Source organism: Cataglyphis hispanica, chromosome 9, assembly GCF_021464435.1.
Source record: "Cataglyphis hispanica isolate Lineage 1 chromosome 9, ULB_Chis1_1.0, whole genome shotgun sequence".
Taxonomy (NCBI): domain Eukaryota; kingdom Metazoa; phylum Arthropoda; class Insecta; order Hymenoptera; family Formicidae; genus Cataglyphis; species Cataglyphis hispanica.
The window spans coordinates 5,327,299-5,347,500 of record NC_065962.1 but is presented as its reverse complement, the minus strand read 5'-3'; the positions used below and the strand labels follow the sequence as shown (position 1 = coordinate 5,347,500).

The window sequence follows — 20,202 nt, the reverse complement described above, 5'->3', positions numbered from 1 at the left end:
AAACTTCTCTCTCAATTAAATTGTAATTATATCGACTTTACACAATAAAATTGTGAAGAGATACTTATTATTCTCTTTCAGATAGACGGACACAATGGTAACCGACTGACAGCCAAGGAACTGCTGGAGAGAAGCGTAAAATTCGCGAATTTTTTACAAAAATATGGGATAAAAATTGGGGACAGAATTTCCATCGTGTCTGAAAATCGAATAGATTATTTGATACCAGTTTGCGCGACTTTTTACATCGGTGCTATATTAGCACCGTACAATCCTGCGTATACGGAATGTAAGTGGGCTGTAACATTATTATATTTAATATTTATTGGACCTCTAATTATCTGGATCTAAATACTTAACGTATAATCTTTAGATGAATTCCAACACATATTAAACATCGCGAAACCACGTATTATTTTGGTTTCCCGGCGCAGCGAACGTCTCATTGCTAAAATTGTCCCAAATTTATCCTGGAAGATAGAATTAATAGCGCTAGATGATCAGCCGTTCACAACAAATATCCGTACGTTGACGAATATTTTAAATAATGAACAAACCGTAGATTTTCTGAGATACAAAGCAACAGATATCGGTGATAACAGCCAGCATCCATCGGTTATTCTTTGTTCGAGTGGAACTACAGGATTGCCGAAAGGAGTGACTTTGTCTCATAAAAATCTATTAGCGTTTATATCAAAAATAAGGTAAGTTACTATATAAATATCCATTAATAAAAATATTTATGCGAATTAAGTTATGTATAATTTAAAGAGATCTAGGGTTTATAATGAGCAACTAAATTTTATATTTTTCATGAATTTATAATTGCATCATATTTGTACCATTAAGATGTATCAGGAGATAGAAATTAGTTAAATATTGTATCTATATCTCATATGTATTTATGAAATATGTCTCAGACAGTTTTCATATTTATTACATGCAATATGTAATTTACAATAATAATTATTTAAAAAAATAATTATTTAAATACAATAATAATTATTTGAAAAAATCGTAACTTATTGTTATCTTTCCTTACTCTAATATATTTTCGATGTGCATAAATCTTAAATCTAATAAAATATAATATAATTTTACGAGATTTATTTACAAATTACTTTCCGTAGGAAAAGAGAATATTATATTTTTATTTAAAAATACTATTAAAAGAGTATTATTTCGTAATCCAAATATGATGAGTTTAATCTTGAAAACACAGACAGCCTGAGTACATGGATATTAGGCGACGCGACAGATTCCTGATGATGCTACCGTTCTTTCACGGTTACGCGATAAGCACGATGCTGCTCTCGATATATTCAGACTGTACCGCAATCGTGATGACCGCCTTCGAGCCGAAACTCTTCCTGGACCTGATGCAGGAGCACAAAGTCACCCATCTGCCGCTGGTACCGCCGATCCTGACATTCCTGGCGAAGCACCCGCTGGTGGATAAGTACGACTTTCGCAGCGTGAGAGAACTCATCTGCGGAGCGGCGCCGCTTCCGAAGGACGTAAGTTTTCTTCTCTCGTCATGAAGTTTGTCGTCTCCCTGCCTGCCGATCCTCCCGGCCAAGTTATCGCGGTAAGAAAAGCCATCGCGGAGCTAAGTGCCGAAGTGAGTCCTGGATGCCGCGGCGGTGGTGAGAGAGGGTCGAGCGAAGGACCGCGAGGGAAAGTCCCGGGAGCCGTCGCGTTTTCACTAGACATAGGCCGGGAGTAACTTTATCGCGTTTCGTTTTTGTTTAGCCGGTTCGCGGTGTCGCTAAGAGAAGGAGAAGAAAATAAAAGGTCACATTCGCGAGTTCACAATCGCATCTTTCGGAAAATGCTAAAACTGATCTCTTATCGGCGAGCGGAAAGAAAAACATTTAAAAGTTTCAAAAATCAAGCATGTCTCTGAAAATGTCTTTTAGTCGGATATCGCCTTTTATTCTCTCGTAAATGAAATATGATCGCGTCAGGATTAAATAAATGCAGATATATAATTTTCTATGTTTTATAATTAAATAAAAATTCTCCTTCTAGATTCTATTTCTATTAATGAATGATAATTTTTCTTGTAGCAAGAAAAATAAAAAACATAGATTTGCAAAGACAATGCTAAACCGTAACATTAGTAGTCTTGTTATATTATTATTTTCCAAGTCATTAACATTAATTCCAATTTATTAATCAAACTTGAATAAATCTTGATACAATCAATTTTTTAAGACAGCAATGAGTCTAACGTTTCGAAGTAATTTTTTTCTTCCTTTTTTTTTCTTAGGTCGCAGCCGCTGTGAAAGCTCGCCTCGGCATAAAATACATTCGCAACGGCTATGGCATGACGGAGTTGTCGATAGTAAGCAATTTGAGCGCACGCGAAGATGAGGATAATTCGTTCGAAAATCTGGCAACTGGAGTATCCTTGCCCGGTTTCCTTAGCAAAGTGGTCGATCTTGAGACACAAGAGACGCTAGACGTTGGTCAGGTAGGCGAGATCTGTTACATGGGAGAGCAATTGATGATGGGTTACTGGAACAATCCAGAGGCCACCAGACAGACCATCGACCATGACGGATGGCTGCACACCGGTGACGTCGGCTACTTCGACGACAAGGGCAGGCTACGCGTGGTCGATCGTATCAAAGAGCTGATCAAGTACAAAGGCTATCAGGTCTCGCCGACGGAGATAGAGACGGTTCTACTGTCGCATCCCGCGGTGAAGGACGCCGCGGTCACAGCAAGACCCGATGAACGCAGTGGTGAGATTCCTATGGCTTTCGTAGTAAGGCAACCGGGAGTCACGATTACTGCCCAGGATATCCAGGATTTTGTCAAACGTGAGTTATCTCTCAATTAGATCTTTATCGATATTTCTCGCAGATTCATTAAGAGTCGAGTATTTTCTTTATAGTTATCTGAGAAAATAATCAAAATTCGTTGAATGTATTATAAACTTGAAATTTTTTAACCTCTTCATTGTCAATGATGCATATATGCGCAAAAAATGCCACTTTTGCTTCATGACGCATTGGAAAAAAAAAAAAACATATTTGTAGTATCACGATTTAATTATGCTTTGGTATTTGCTATTTATATGTTTGTGGAGTTATTGAATCTAATGTCAGATTTTTAAAATTTTTAATGGCGAATTCAATATAGCAGACCAAAACACAAAAAGTTATTTTTTTTAATGATACTCGATACTCGAGGGATTTTGAAATCGCCGAATTCGAATCTGAAGTCAAAATTCAAAATAACGAATCCAATATGGCAGTTGAAAATTTGAAAAATACTTGGATGTCTATAAAAATATCTCGTGATTTATTAAGAGCTGAACATAAATCTAATATTCTAAAAATTCAAAATGGCATATCCATTATGACAAGCCAAAATTCGAACAAATAATTGATACATAAAAAATAAAAGAATTTTTTTTTAATTGTTCTTAATTTTTTTTTAATTGTTCTGAAATTCCGCTCTTTGCCGTATTTAAAGTCACAATGTCTTTTTTTTCATTTTTTATATTTTTAATGTTTTTTATTTTTTTATTTTTAATGTTTTTTTTTATTTTTAATGTTAAAATAAGTTTTCGCGTTTTGGTCCGCCATTTTAAATTTTGCGTCTGATATCAGATTTGAATTTGGCGACCTCAAAAATTCTAAGTATTAGGTTTCGATCAAGTAAAATAACTTTTTGAGCTTTGGACCGCCGTTTTAAATTTCTAAACTGATTTTATATTTCGCTTTAACCAAAAAACTTTTATACTAAAATTTGATTGTAGTTTTGAAAAAAAAAAAACTCCAACTTTTGACACAAAAAGTTATTTTTCGCCCAACAGAAAAGAGGTTAAGGAATAGAAAAATTTGTTAAAACGAAAGATTTAAATTACCAGAAATCTTTAAATTTTTAATCAATTATAAATAAGTTTAAACAACAGTGGATTGGTTAAGAGTTGAAAACGCGGGCGTTTAAAAATTTAAATGTGTGAGTGAAATACGGTGTCAGCAATTAGCTCATGATATAGTAGTAACATAAAACGTTGCGCAGCATTATTAACGACATTATTAGTTGTTAGCGACATCGCGCCGCAACGACATTAAACGCCGCGTTGCATCATTAACAAAATTGTTAGTTATCTCCGTATAGTCTACGTAATTTAAATATACAGCATCGCGCGAGAATGTGGACGTACCCTATCTTGACATTGTATTTTAATAGCAAACGCGAGCCGAGCGACGACCTATCCATGCATTAACCGAGCAATTCAATTTATCTTTTAGAGAAACTGTCGCCGCAAAAATGGTTGTATGGCGGGGTGCAATTTGTCGATGCCATACCCAAGAATCCTTCCGGCAAGATCCTACGCCGCGAGCTTCGAGCAATGATTGCTAAACTATAATAGTGGTATAAATTATAAATTTATCAATAAGCGTGAATAGCAAATAAATAATAAGATATGAATCTCCTTTGAGATAAACGTTTCAAAAAACATACAGTTTATATTTTTAATATCATTAAAATCCATTTGAGGGAAGCTATTTTATGTATTCTATATTAATTTTAAGCAAATAAATGTTGCAAATAGAAATAATGAAGTATGTGTATGTTTCTCTGAAACACATATTTATTCTACATACCGTGTTGTCGCATCGAAATAATTTGTAAATGAACTGTCGACCAACTAATGTGCGACCGCACAAATAAACACGATCGCACGGTGGCCCAGTTTCTCTCTCAAATATATTGAAGCAGCACAGTGAGAGAGTGCTTGCGGGTGCTTAATACGCGATATCACTTTTACGCCGACCTGCGGCGCTACGAAAATAAGCGAAGAAACCTGTTGCGTTACATACGTCAAGCAAGCGACGAACAACGCGCGCTCTCTTACAACTTCATCAATATCCAACTTCTTTCCTCCTTTACGACGATACAGTCGTCTGCTCCTTATCGATCTTCATGTGTTTCTCATTGAATTTCTATAAGTCAGAAAATATCTATAACAGAGTTAAACCCTCTGGGTGAACGACGGGGACTGTAATAGCTCTCACGATGATCGACTCAAGTCTTGAAACCTTTCACGTGGCATTAAATTACCAGAAGCATCAATCTTCCATTATTTTCTCTATATCAAAAGCTCTATTTTACAGCAAAGAACTTTGTCGCGTTTAATATTAGTACAATAAAAATCAAAGACACTTTGATTTCCGATAAATTCGGCTGAGATTAACATATCGTACGGTGCGAGTTTTAACCCAAATGCGAATGTGTATGTAAGATTCTAATTCTTCACAGAATTCTTTTACTCCCAGAACGGGAGTATATTGATTACAAAAAAAAAAGAAAAAAATTTTCTCGCTCGTCGTTCTATTCTAAAAGCATCTGCGAGCGATAATTGGTCGTAATGGTTGCGTCACTTAACGGAATAGTTAACTGTTAGCGGAAAAGTGCAGCATGAATTGCCGATGGTTTCGACGAATCAACGGGATTATCGGTATCCGCTATTGGAGAAATTTAAATTTCACGCCGCGCACTCTCGAATATGGTCCAGATACAGGATCGTCATGCGCGAAGGTATACACACACACACGCGCGAGTGTGTGTAGACGGCGATAGTTATGTGTACGTGTTCATGCCTTGCGTTCCTGTTCATTTAATTACGACGATTGGCCTGACAAATCTAATTGACGTGCATCAATTATTTGAGCCGCGTTCGAAGGCCGCTTAATTCCCTATCCTCTCTCCGACGAGAACCACGGGTTTCGCAGTAATTCTATTTTTCAGGGACTCTCTCTTCGCGAACATTTCGTTCGCCGTTTTGTCGTTGAGTCGGTCACGAGCAATCGTTACATTTCGACATGCAGTCGATAGATTTACAGACAATTCTCTGTGACAAATATTCTTCTGGAATTTTATATCGTATTTGCGAGTGTGTTTGTTATATAATTAATAATTTAAAAATATAATTAATATTTAAAAATATATATAATTAGAAATATTGAAAACAATTATATCAATATAAACAGCCCCAAATAAATTGCAATTTTCTTTACGTTATTGGATATCTCTTTGATCCAGTAGCAAGTATATGTACAGTTTTATGCTGATTCTCCTACACTCTGTAATTTGAAATACTTGTGTGTTTGCGTATCATTGCAGCCCAAACGAATAATCCGTAATTGCGTGTTTGCCGTGCCCGATCATGTGCCTAATTATATGATGCATCGACCTGTGCATGGTGTACGATACTAATACAGCAAATTACCTGTGCGCGTGCCGTTATTGGAATCACTATGACATATGTGGAGGTTCAATTACTGAAATCCGCGTATTTAGACGAGGAGGGTTTACCAAGGATCGAGGGCAACGATTACCAATGATGGAATGAATTTTCAAAAGTGCCGCGCCATTACTTTTAAGGATTACCGTTTCTTGTTTAACTAAAGCGAATGTTTGTGATTTTAAAAAAATAAATAAAGCTCTTGATTAATTTCGCATGGAGATACTTCTCAAACTCGATGCGATTTATAAACTAATTCGGAACTTTATTTTTAAGGATAATTATAATTTCTTGTTTATTGCCACAGCAAAATTGTCTGTTTTAAAGGGGAAAAAAAAATTGTACATTGGCATTATTTATCGTAATATAAACAAAATATTACATCGCAATGCGTACAACGCACGAGGACAAAATCCTCGACTATACGCGCGTGCACATATATGAAATACTTGGATGTACTAAGGAAATGAGATCCGAGTCTATTCGCGCGCAATCAGATATAGGAATTCGCGCATATGCCTCGCGAATATTCAGATATTCACAATAGCCCGGATTCGCGCCGCACACGCTTGACATGTTATTTGCGACGTTAATCAGCCCAAACGATTATATTCCCCTCACAGAGGTTTCAGCGATATTCAGCCATCTCATATTTTTAGACATCTTGAGAATGACAATTGTCTTGCTTCGTAAATCATTGCCGAAGATTATTATTAACGTAATAAAAATGCAATTTTGAAAGCAAAAATTTTTTCAAAATAAAAACTTTTTCCTTAAACCTATAACAATACAAATAGTAAACAATTTTTAATCATAGATTTGAACGATCAATTGATAAGGTGCATATAAACTTACTTTTTTTTCCTTCTCTCCTTATTTCGTGGAAAATTGTTATTCAGCAATTTACGACGAAGGAAAATTATCCGATGATCGATAACACCTATTGATTGTCAAGGTTCGTTACACAAAGTACGGCTCGACAAGCATGGTAGGAGTCTCTTCTCCCTCGAGGAATGCGTTCGCGCATCGGTCGAATCCGGGGTACACGCTGCTTAAACCAAAGCGCAGTTGAAAGGGTACAAAACGACGCAGTTGGCCGCAACAACGATAGATAGCGAGATTTGGGCATAACGCGCGGCACAATACGCTCGCGCCGGGCCTTCAGAAAATGAGATACGATAGGAGAGTGGGTACGAAGGGGTTGAGGAAGGTGAGGCGTGAAGCACAGAGAGAGAGAGAGAGAGAGAGAGAGAGGAAGAGGAGACTAGGAGAGGGGCCTATCACTCGGCTGAATCCAATACAATGCGAACTATTGTACCCACGTTCGCCATCCACTCCAATTCCTGGCGTAGAGATATGCAGCCGGCTTGGAGGTTGCACTTTACGCGGGGGTTGTACAACTATATATATATATATATATATATATATATATATATATATATATATATGTATGAAAGGTAAGTGCACGAGAGACTGGAAACTAGAGAAACAGATGGAAGAGAAAGAGAAAAGGAGAAATTTATTCAGTTCAACGAGTAGTTTTCCAAAGAACTAAAGCGTGCTATGAAAATTAGAGTGACGCGGAAAATAAAGCAAAGAGAAAATTGTGAAGATTAATTTTCAATTTGTTGTATATGTATATTTAATTCGTAATTATATATATTATATTCAGTTCGTAAATATATATGACATGATATAATAAATGAGCCAGGCATATAACACTTATCAAAAATATGTACATTGCTAAATAATAGTATAATATTATAAATTAGCAATAAATAACTTTTATATTATATTGTCATAAGTATAAAAATATAATTGTTAAATTATATTTTTAAGAAATTGCTTTTTAATATTTTTTGAAAGTAATTGCTTTTTAATATTTTTTGACAAAGTTGATACGATAAATATGTTAATATAACTATACTCTAGTGATAAGCAAAAGAACTAAAATAAGGAAACAAAACAAATATGAAAATACAGAGAGGGCAGTAAACAAGGGTGAAAGAGGAGAATAAAAATAAGAGTGGATAAAAAGTAAAGTAGAAAAACCAGAAGCAACTCGGAAATAGAAAAGAAAAGAAAAGAAAGAAAAAAAAAACAGCGAGAGGTCAAAGAGTATGAGAGTGATGAAAAAAGAAAAAGAGGCAAGTGCGGGAGTGAGAAACCTCAAGAAGGAATGAAAAAAAAAAACGAGTATAACGAGTATAGAGCAAAATAGAGAGAGAATCTCTCGAGAAAAGAACTAAAATGGGAGGATCGGTGTAAGAAGGAAAAAGCATTAATTTTTTTCTTCTCTCTTTCTCTCAGCCATTCTCTATAATTTAAAGTAATTTCACAGCGCGACATACGAGTAACCGTACGTTAGTACCCTCACCAGTTCTGTCCATCCTATGTGGCCATTACTACTCGTCCTTGAGCAGCGTATGGCAGTGCGGTCACGTTCCCGGGGAGATCATGCCGCTGCCGAAAATGAATTGTTATTACGACGACAATGTAGTGTCAAGTGCAACCCGGGCTGGGGATGGGGCGGCGGGGCAATCTACGACTCGCCACCCGACCCGGAGGTGGGGAGGGGAGGGAGGGGAAGGGGAGGGGAGGGGGGAGTGTCTATTTCCGCGTGATGCATGAGACCGCGCTCCGGGATTTACGCGTTCGCAGTGATGCCGACGTAAAATTGTGCGCGGCGGAAAGTAGACGAGGGCGTTTAAATGATCCCGAGTGTTACGAGCGATTCCGTTGATAGAGTGAGTGTGCAGAAAATTGAGTCCTCTTTTCGAATCGGCGATAATAATGAATAGCGCCGATCGCATCGATCGATCGGATCTCGATCGTTGCACGGGGGGAAAGAGGACGGAAGAAGAGGGAGGAATCGATATTTCACGGTTAACGAGGGTTCATTTGACCGTCACTGCTTATTATAATGAACGAGCCCGTATATCTGACCGCGAGTCACGACGGCGATAGAGGGGGAAGATCGGCTGGTACCGGAAGGGCCACCGAGCTAGAGCCGAAACGATCCAGAGAGGGGGTGGACAGCGAGCGGAGAGAGAGAGAGCGAGAGCGAAAGAGAGAGAGAGAGAGAGAGAGAGAGAGAGAGAGAGAGAGAGAGAGGAGACAGGCGTTTACGTGCGGCAGACATCCGATGATGCATAGTTGCTGTTGACATGCTGGAACGTCAGGCTCACATGACCTCTCGAGCGCAGCTATTATCCGCAAAGCGACTGGTCCCCTCTTCCTCCCAACCGCCGCCTCTTCTCTCTGCTGCCCGTTCCCCTGTCCGTCGAATTGGGACAATAACCGCTTCGCAAAGTCGTGTAATAATTATTGGCCGGTTTTCACGAGTCCGCTGCCTCCCCTCAACGCTTGTATGGCGCGTTTTACTCCTCGTTAATTGCGCAATAATGCCACTACCGACGCGCCTCTTCGTCGTTGTTTCCCCATTTTCGTCTCACTCGAGGGATAAAGAGAGAAGGAGAATGAGAGATCTGTCGACGCAGGAGAGATTCGAGTTTGTAAAACGCTATTTTACAACACACTGTATTTCCGCAGTTGGTTGTCCCATTGACGTTTTCGGTTACAATCGGACTTTATTTACGCGCGTTTCACGTTTAGATTGATAATGTTGCTCCCGAATACACGCGGCTGATTGGAACATACCAGATCGTGCAAGCGGATGTTATCCGGTTGGATGGAGATTTGTTGTTTTAATGTATGTATTAGATCGTTGTGTCTATTTGAATATATGTATTAGATCCTTGAGATAAAATTCCTTATTTTTACTCAACAATCTTGGCAATTTTGCAAGGAATTAAATGAATTTAATCGAGATTGTTATATTCCACATACTTATTATTTAAATTATTTGCTTTGCAAGCAAAAATATTTAAGGATGTTTCGTACCTATTTTTGAAATATTAGGAATTTAAAATTGTACAGAATGTTTTTAGGTTCAGAAACTTAGAAAAAACATCCTGAATCGATTCACTGAAGCGGTCAAAAGTTATGAGGATTTTAATTTGCAGCGAATTAATAAAACATATATTTCGAAATATTAAAAATATGAAAATTTCATAAACTATTCTACTATTTCTTCTGAATATCTGTGCAAAAATCGAGCACAATCCTCTTAATGGTTTGGAAATTATTTAAGTTTAAAATTACTATTCTTATAGAAAATCGCACAAATTTGACAAAGAAAAAATATTACCAATAAAATAAAAATTTTCACATATATTAAGAAAACTCTAATAAATATTTGGGTAAAATTTGATTTAAATCCATTTATTTCTATATCCATTCGTTTAAAAATTATCCTTTTTTAAAAAAGACATGTTAACTGAGTGAACTTCAGTTTGTATCAAAATATTGAGGCCTCTTTTCCGCAATGCTGATTGGTTCTATCATTGCGCTTATTACTGAGCGGCTGTCATTGTACATTTTGACAGTTATGTGTATCAAGAGATTAATAATGTATTGAAAATTGTATGCCATTAAGCCGATTGCACACACTTTCCGTAACTGTAACGTATGGCTTCGACCAATCGCATTGCTTAATTTGGCTGTCCATAACAACGCGACAGCCGAATTAAGCAATGCGATTGGTCGAATCCTTTCGTTACGATTACGATTACGGTTATGGAAAGTATGTGCGATCAGCTTTTTAAAAATATATAATGAAAAGAAATAAATGGCGCGCGTGAAGCGCGCGCTTTGTGTTGTCTAGTTTACTAAAAATTATCTGCCTTTTTCTTTCTTTTTGCAAATTTCGTTTTTCATTGTTTCTTGTTAATTTCAAGGGATATGTACGATCAAAAATTTTTGCCATAAATTAAGAAAAATATTAATTACAACTATTTTCTTTTACGAAAACGTCAAAATCCATATTATTTTGTGATACTTTAATGCTTTTTATAATTCGGATTTATTTTTTTGATTTTTCAAATAATACAAATGTAAGAAATATATATTTTTTTTTTAATTTTGACAGGTTTTTGCTAGTATCACACATGCAGAACATCCTTAAGTAATAATCCGGCCATAATATGACAATCTAAATTAAAAATTTTTAAATAATTATATTTACTTATATTTTTTTTTAATTATATATTAATTTCCTTTCTCTTGATCTCGATATTCTACACAAAAAAAAAAGAAAATAAAACTGCAAGGAACAGAAAATATTTGGCGCATAAATTTTCTTTGTTTCGCAGTCATTTTGCAGTCTTTTGCAAAAAGTTTGCTTATCAAACGATATCTTAATAAAAATGGCAAGATATATGATAGAGCAAATACGCAAAGGACGACAAAAGGTGACGCGACGTGACACGACGCAATGTCCGATTACGTATGCAGCGACGCGACACGTGCGTGAATGCGTTGCGGCATGTGAATACGTCAACCGACTGCGTAACTTTCGCGGCTATATCCGCGCAGTCGAACACGGATTGTGCTCGACGCGAGGGAGAAATCGCCGATTCTGTGCAGATCGCATTAACGCGACGTATGTTCGCGGTATCTAACAAATGAGCAAGCTAATTGTTTTATGGCGATAGGGAGGAAGAAGGGTGAGTGTGACGCGACCATCTCCTCGATATCCGGTTCGCACTTTGGGATTGCAATACTGCAATCAGTGTATCGCTATATAGGAAATTGAGTCGCGAATATCATCAATTAATCGTCAATTGCTTGGATAATTAATAATACAAGCGTAGTATTGTTCTTCAATCGTGTAAAACGATGTGGCGCGGCTGACACTTTGAACTCTTTCTGCGAATAATTGTGACACTGAAAGAGAGCGAGTGATTTCAACGTCTTATCAATAATTTTTTTAATTTCTAATTTTGTTTTATAACGTTTTTTTATAATATATTCATATTGCTAATATATATGTTATATATAAGTTAGGCTAAGGACAAAACGAGATTTCTATTTTATTATAAATAAATGTAAAATGACTCAAATATGACTCTGGATCACTCCAGGCTGCGAGTTAGACACGCATTATAATACGCAATTCGATTAACACCGAGATTGTATCTTTGATACTCATACGCGATATTAATTAAGCTCCGAAATAACAAGTGTGATTTCACGAGATCGGAGAAATTGCAATTTTCCGTTATGCACAGCTTTCATGTCTATTTATCTGTTTACCTATCTATGCAACGGATGTCTTCGCTCGCTCGACGAGCGCGCAAATCTCGCGATTTCCACGCGTTTTCTAATCAACGATCGCGCTCAATATCGGCACTGACAATCTAATTAAAGCTCGCATGTGAAATTCCGCGCGTTCCACGTGTAATCGGTTTAAGCGTTTGCGAGCAGTATGGCGCTTAATTCTAAGCGATCTCTCTCCTGTGAATACACACATACACATGTATATCTCTTTATACATATATATCATTATATATAAATACATAAATAAATATATATATATATATATATATATATATATATATATGTGATATGTGTGTGTGTGTATTTTTTTTCTACAGAAAATAATTGTTTTTAAAAAAAGTATGCAATTATTTGCAATATATTTTTTTATAACAATTATTTATTTTTTCTTTACACCATTTGATTCATCTTATTCTGTACATAAAAGTATTACGATACAATTATCGAACACTAAATAATTTTTGGGATATTTTATATTTTATACTAAAATATGTCAGATTAAGATATAAAATAAATCAAAAAATTCTTGTTATAGTGAAAAAATACTTTGTTATAGTGTTTTGGAAAGCTCTCGACATAAGCTATAAGAATATGCAATAAAAAATAGGGGATTTCATTTAAGAAATTAAAGGTGTCCTTGACTTGATCTTAACGATGTCATCCAAAGTCAAACCAATGACATTATCGTATGTTTCCCTCAAAATCATACAATTTTTGTTCAAAACCTTTTTCTCTAAAATGCTTAGTTTTTGAAAGAAAAGAGGTGTACGAGTGGTTTAGGACACCCTGTATATGCGTGATCCAGCTAACTTGATCACCTTGAATCGCTTATTTTTAATGATAGAAAGAAATGTTATAGACAAGAATTATTTGTTGTCAAGGGGCGAATACTGTCCCGTACAAAAAATTTTTTTAAGGTCATACTTATTGAGATTTCTAGGTCATTGATATTTTTAAATGGGACTAGATATTTTTTTATCATGGCGTGATAGCAGAGGTGAAGATCTTTCAAACGATCTATTACACAATGACTTTCATGTGACCTTGGGCATGGAAAATCAAAAAATTGATCTAATGTTAATCCTTTCAATAGATGAGGCTAATGTTAGTAAATAAGTTTTTGTATTCTCAATGACGAACAGTTTCAATTTGCAAACGCTGGTAAGCTTTCAATTTCATTACTATCAGTTCAATTGAGAAATTCATCGTGATTAAATTTCCTCAGTAATTGTGAGAGCTTTCGTTATTTTTGTGTAAGGATGGCATTTTTGAGTGTAGCAGAGAAAATTGACATAATTCTAATTTATGGTAAGGCTGGAAGAAACATTCCGCATTCCGTTTGTACGCAATACAAAAACTTATTTACTAGCATTGGGCCTCATCTATTGGAAATAATACCATCAGCTCAATTTTTTAATTTTTTATGCTCAAGATCATGTGAAGGTCATTGTGTAATAAATTATTAGAAAGGTCTTCACCTCTGCTATCACGTCATAAATAAAAATTTAGTTCTATTTAAAAAAATATTGATGACCTTGAAATCTCAAAAAGTATGACCTCGAGAAAAATTTTTTGTACAGGATTTGTCCTCTGACAACAAATAATTTTTACCTATGTAACATTTCTTTCTATCATTAAAAATAAGCGAGATATTTAAAGTGATCAAGTTAGCTGGGACACCCTGTATATATATATATATATATATATATATATATATATATATATATATACAGGTTGTCTGATAATAATTACTCCACCCGAAATATACAAGTAGAGCGGATTAAACCAAGCAAGAAAATCCTTTACCATTTTTTGTATACCGCTTAAAGTGTGCACAAAACGCATTCAACAAATATATTTTATATGCCTTTTTATATATAATTTGTCTTGAAATGTTTCTTAACTAATTTATGCATGATATTTTTATGACACGAATTTGATAAAGGAGATTATTTAAGAGATTTAAATCTGCGTATCGACTACTAATCTGTGTCATGTAGATAAATTATTTTATTAAACTTAATTCCAAAATTAATAGTATTTATCAATTGACATATCAATAAAATTCTATCGATATAAATGTGTCTATATAGTAACAAGAAGAATTGCATCAAATTTGTGTTACAATGTAATCATAAATGCTATTGTCGTTAAGCAGTTAAGAAATAATGTACTCACGTAAAATTGACAACGCTGGTATCGGTTTTCTGTATCACCGAAATGATAACATTATCGTTAATGCGATAGTAGTCAGATCGGCCCTAGATGTTATTTTGTCGGCGTATTAAATTGAAACTGTATCTATAGGTAATTCAGATTCCAGTGAGAACATTATTTCGGAAGACATCCTCGATGAATATGTCGAGCTGACATACTTGAGCAAGAGTGAAATTCGTCAGCCGTTAAAAGAATTTAATTTTGTATGAGTCACTAAAATACATATGTCAATAAATAATTTGGAAAACATTATAAAAGTGACGCACATCAAGTATCGATCAATCAAGCATCAATCTCATTAATTATTTTGTGCCAAAAATGTTTTTTTTTATAAGCTAACACTATGTTTACGCAATTATTTCTATTATTTCTACCTTCCGATGTTACATTATAATTTTTATTCTAATTTAATCAATTAATTTACAATTTTTAGGATTTAAAAACTTTTAAATGATTTGAAATCAGGCGTTCTTAAAAGAAATCTTCGCTTTTCCATGAAGCAGATCGACAAAATTTTTTCGCAGATCCGCGTAAGTTCTGATTTTCACATTATTTAATATATATTATTTTACATATTATTTTTATGTATGTAAAATTAAATAACAAAATATGCTTAAAACTTTTAGACAGAATAATGTTCAAAATTCCGATAGCAAAATTTCAATATTGGATTATCAGTATGCAAGAATGAATTTCCATTCTCTGCACATCGCGTATATCGCACAGCAATAAATCCTGCTTAAACGTTAGCATTTTTTTCTGCAAGTTAGACATGTGTACAAGGTGATGATTAACTACGACACGATGAATGAAACAAACTGCTCTTCAAATATTGTATAATCTTCACTGAATCGCCGACTTTAATAAGTTTTGCATATTGGAATTAAATTTCAATGCGTATTAAAAATTTAATTAAAATTATTATTTCAATATGTAGTGTGAAATAAAGATTTAATTAATTTGAATTGACTTTTCAAAGATTACGCATATACTTTGGAGCATCGTCTACATGCATTATGTTTCTCGAAGCAAATAAAAAAGAATTTGCGTGTATGAATAATCGAGTTTTTAAAACATGTAATACGCGACGCGATTTTTAATGCAATCCCGTTCCGCGACGCGATATACCGGGTATTCTCGTCGAAACAGAACGGACAATTGAGCTTTGAGAACATTCTTAACTTTTGCTCGGTTTTCTCTGCGAATTGTCCCCAGGGCGTTCGAGCTACATGGGCTTTTGAAATTTACGGTAAGCTCGTAGAGATGCAATTTAATCTAATTCACAGACTTTTGTGTGCCCGAAATTCTAACTCTTGTCCCAACAAATATTTGCAGTCCACTGTCCTACATGCTCATTAAACATATACTCGTATATAATACATCGGTCATTAAAAATATAATTATAAAACTAAAAACTCTATTGTTTTCAAAAAAAAAAAAAATCATGATATTTATTATATTATTTATTATTATATTTATTAATATAGTAATTTTCCGAAATACGTGCCCAATCTCGCGAACATCTTCAGCAAATCATGACAGATCAATATTTATAAATTAAAAATTCGATACGTTTTGTGCAAAAGATTATCTCTTTCAATTTATAAATATTGACTTAAGATAATTTATCAAAAGTATTTTATATAAACATAGTGTATAGTCGAAATATTAACACATATTGCAAATGGTCGTTGAACATTTGCATAATAGTAGTCGACGATTTGCAGCAGATTTCGTTAATTTAATTTCGGTCGATGTGTCAAAATTACTGGAGATAGAGTCGCGTCCTCGCAGCAATCTATCGATATGATTGTGATTCTATTCAGATAAATTGAACGATGTTATGTAATATAGAAAGAATACAAGTATAATTTCGTGTCATTTTTATAGTTGAATCCGAGAGATATACTTTCTAGCTTCATTATTTAAATTTCTAATTCATTTCTTCTGTATTTGCGATATCATTTATTATATATATATTTAAAAATCTGGATTATTATTATGCAGTATTTAATTAAAATATGTTATTATAAAGATATTTTACGTGAGTTTATTAAAAAAAAAGTCCAACTCAACATATGAAGAAATACTGCATTATACCTATATTTTTCATTATATAAATTACATAAGATTCTTCTTATTATTCTGTATCTCATTTAGCATTATCTTTTGAAATACCAAATTTATCCGTCAACTTTGCAAGATGCATGCAATTCATTATTTAAATTCAGGAACGCAGTCTTTATTTTTAGATTTTTCTAGACAGCGATAATCAGTCTCTCTTGACGATCTGATCGAGGCAGTCTAGAAGCTGACGGACTTAGATAAGCGCGGACAGGTTCAAATCGATCGGCAATGTGCGGAGAACGTAGCGCGAATGGTCGGTGTACATTCCTGCTGTGCGTTCTCGACAAAGGATGGAATCGGGAAGCGATTAATCCTTTTGCTGAAAGCCGCTTTCTGTTGCAACAAATTTCCGGTGGCGGTTGTTGATTCTGCGGCAGAAAGTCGATGAATTGAAAGGAACTACCTTCTATAAAGTGAAATTAATTCTACGAAATTGTACTCGTGTATCTCTAAAACCGGAAATTACTTTTAAAATCATTAATTTTTATCATTTTTTAACAAAAAGACAAACTTATTTTTATATTCTGCTGTTGAAATCAAATATTTTTATTTTTCAGTAATATTTTTCTTCTCTTTAAGTTGATAGAAATTTCTCTTGATAAGATGAAATAAAAAAGGAAAATTAATCTTTAATACACTTTACTTTCTTTCTCTTTCAATTTTTGAAGAATTCTTATCAATTCTTTTTAATTTGCCTATTCTTTACAAAATCACAATGCAATTTACAATTTGTTCAATGAAAAAACAAGTGAAAAATTATAGAATTTAAATTTTTGTCAAACGTAATAAAAAATAGAAATTAATTCGTAATCGATTTAAATTAATTTAAACAGCCATAAATTATTCATAAATTGTTGGAGGTTTCAATTTACGTACATTTGCAATACACAATACAGAAATTAATAAAATATAATCATAAATTATAATAAGTTTCACTTAAATAAATCACAAATCAAAATTAATTTTTTTTTTTTGTAAAATAATAATGATTACGATGTACCAATATGCAACAATAATTGAAAATTTTGTTGGTTTTTAAGTTTCTTATAATTAATATCTTCTTCCAATGTAGGCGTCACACATTATATCAACTATATAATTATATACATCACTGAGGTTCTGATTATTAGCAGTGTCAAGTTTCATCTTTTGATTTTCTTTATATGTGAGGTAGATACTGGGCTAGGAAACTTGTCATATTTGGCATGTCCGCCAAAACCATCAAAAGTCATACCAACATTAGTCTTCTTAAATACATGTAAGAAAAATTATAAACACAAATACAGTCATGTATAAAAATAGAATAACTACATTAAATACAAAATAGAATAATTACATTAAATACAAATAAAAAATAGTTTACCTGATTTGATGCATGAAACTTCGATTTTTTGGCAAGTATGGAAGGAACTTTTAGATTACTATTAGATCTCTCCCTTTTCATACCATAATTCTTCATTGAGAAAAAATCTTGCGATTTTATATTTTCTGGAGTAATTTCGCTATCCTGTAACAAGTGTTAATTCCAAAAATCACAATACGAAATACAATGAAATAAATTAATGTAATTAAATAAGTTGTTTATAATTTACTTACTGAGTCTATAATAATACAACTATCATCTTTTTTTAGTCTTGGAGTGACATCAAGCATCGTTGTATTCTCGTTTATCTCAACAGATTTCATATCACAAGCCTGTACTTTCAAACTGTCTTGCTTCTCCACAGGCATATTTATATTAGAGGCAAATTTACACAAATTTTCTTGTACAACAAGAAGCTGATTTTGAAGATTTATTTTTTCACTTTCACAAATAATTAATTGTTCTTCCAATGCTCTAGAAATAACAGTAATGATAGTAATATAATGATGATAATATAATCTAGAAAAGACAAACTAAAAAAGTTATAATTTATTTTCAAATATACCTTCGTTTACTGCGTTCCTCTGACAAAGACTTAGATGTTGCCGAAACTCGCATTAATTCCTGTTGTAAAGTTTTAACTTTATCTCTTAGCTCCCTTTTTTTTTGTAAATCAGTATTCATATTCCTGAAAAATTAATTAAATTATATTATCATATTACTTGCAGCTGTATTAAATACATATATCTATAAACATACTTTTTCATTATTACTATGTATGTCTTGAGCTTGTCAATATCACATGTCATCGCCATTATATCATCTACTTCATCAATAGAAGAATCTAGCAAAGCTTGCAAGCTATAAAATTCATTTTTAATTGTAAGATTTAATATAATTTGTAAATAACATGTATGTTTTTTAAATATTAACAAAATTATTTAAAAAAAAAGAAAATACTTTTTTAAATCTTCATTTTTTTTCTTCAACTGTTCTATTTCTTTTTTATAAGTGTCTATATCTTGACATTCTCGTTTATAAAATTTAATTTGTTCCTTCAGTGCATGAATGGCACTATTTTTGCCATTTATTTCACTCTCTACTTTTCTAACTTCTTTTCTTAAACCAGCTGTTTGCATGTCCAACTTTTCTTTTATTTCTGTAAGATTATTGATTCTTTGGTCCCTTAATTGAAGTTGCAAAGTCAAATTATCGATTCTACTTTGTAGAAATGAAGGATCTTCTACGATGCTATCATTGTTTGAGAAATTGAAATAAATCCTATGTATCTTGCTTTCTGTAGTTCTCTCTCGACATTGTGGACAAGTCTTTGATCTATAAGAAAGCAATGCTTAATAAGGCTCATTATTTATAAATTCTTTAAATATATAATACACAAATTTTCAAAAATAGAATAAATATTGATATTATTATTATTATAAGTAAGAAAGGAAGAATCAAGGAATACAAATAGATAGAATAGAATTTTAGATACCATGAAAAATTACCTTTCAAGCCATTGTATTAAACATATATGATGAAAAATATGTCCACATGGAGTGTGAAAAACTTCATTGGACGGTACTAATAATTCGCTACAAATCACACACACTATATTCATTTTATCTAACTTGGAGAATTGACCTTGTATTTTCGATGAAAGAAAGGCTTATTTCAGATGTTTCAAAAAAACATTCGTCGAAATGAATCCATAAAAAATGACAAAATTCCTTGATATGTTTTGGGTCTGTTACGTCGATGTACGTATATTTTTGGTCCGCACTATTACTGAAGAAAATGTTACAATGAAAGATAAAATTCGAAAAAAAGAGTGTAACAATAAGTTTCACTGCGAGAGATGAACAATGTAAATATGCGCCAAAACATTAAAACACTTAAATAATGCCATCTGTGCTATATATTTCTCATCATTAAATGTTGTCTAAACTTTTCAGAATATGATAATATATCGACGAAGTACTGTTAAAAATTTTCAGTCGATAAATCTTAAAAATCACCTGGCACAAAAATTCAAAAATTCTAAAAT

At 33.5% G+C, this 20,202-nt stretch overlaps 2 protein-coding genes and 1 pseudogene across 7 annotated transcripts in view; 2 read left to right on the top strand and 1 right to left on the bottom strand.

Moving 5' to 3' along the window:
- LOC126851986 (uncharacterized) overlaps positions 1-4,586 on the top strand; it is a 131,382-nt gene extending 126,796 nt beyond the window's left edge. For all 3 annotated transcript variants that reach the window (XM_050596410.1, XM_050596409.1, XM_050596408.1), the window contains 5 exons: positions 82-289; positions 374-704; positions 1,223-1,517; positions 2,273-2,828; positions 4,272-4,586. In XM_050596410.1, coding sequence (XP_050452367.1) covers positions 82-289; positions 374-704; positions 1,223-1,517; positions 2,273-2,828; positions 4,272-4,390 — 1,509 coding nt within the window. In that variant the 3' untranslated portion in view covers positions 4,391-4,586. The remainder of the gene's footprint in view (positions 1-81; positions 290-373; positions 705-1,222; positions 1,518-2,272; positions 2,829-4,271) is intronic.
- LOC126852000 (E3 ubiquitin-protein ligase TRAIP) overlaps positions 1-20,124 on the bottom strand; it is an 83,942-nt gene extending 63,818 nt beyond the window's left edge. Inside the window, exons 1-8 of one of the 4 annotated variants that reach the window (XR_007687743.1) lie at positions 19,664-20,122; positions 19,116-19,490; positions 18,915-19,016; positions 18,721-18,843; positions 18,389-18,629; positions 18,156-18,299; positions 17,793-18,039; positions 17,104-17,160 (exon numbers count right to left, since the gene is read on the bottom strand). Coding sequence is in view for 2 of the 4 variants with exons in the window: in XM_050596436.1 (XP_050452393.1) it covers positions 17,935-18,039; positions 18,156-18,299; positions 18,389-18,629; positions 18,721-18,843; positions 18,915-19,016; positions 19,116-19,490; positions 19,664-19,776 (1,203 nt within the window). In the remaining 2 variants the exon portion in view is untranslated. Of the gene's footprint in view, positions 1-17,103; positions 17,161-17,441; positions 18,040-18,155; positions 18,300-18,388; positions 18,630-18,720; positions 18,844-18,914; positions 19,017-19,115; positions 19,491-19,663 lie in introns of those variants that run through there. The other 3 variants (XR_007687744.1, XM_050596437.1, XM_050596436.1) reach the window with 3 other exon arrangements.
- Positions 13,708-17,180, top strand: LOC126851931 (calcium and integrin-binding family member 4-like; annotated as a pseudogene).
- Positions 20,125-20,202: the final 78 nt, after the last annotated feature.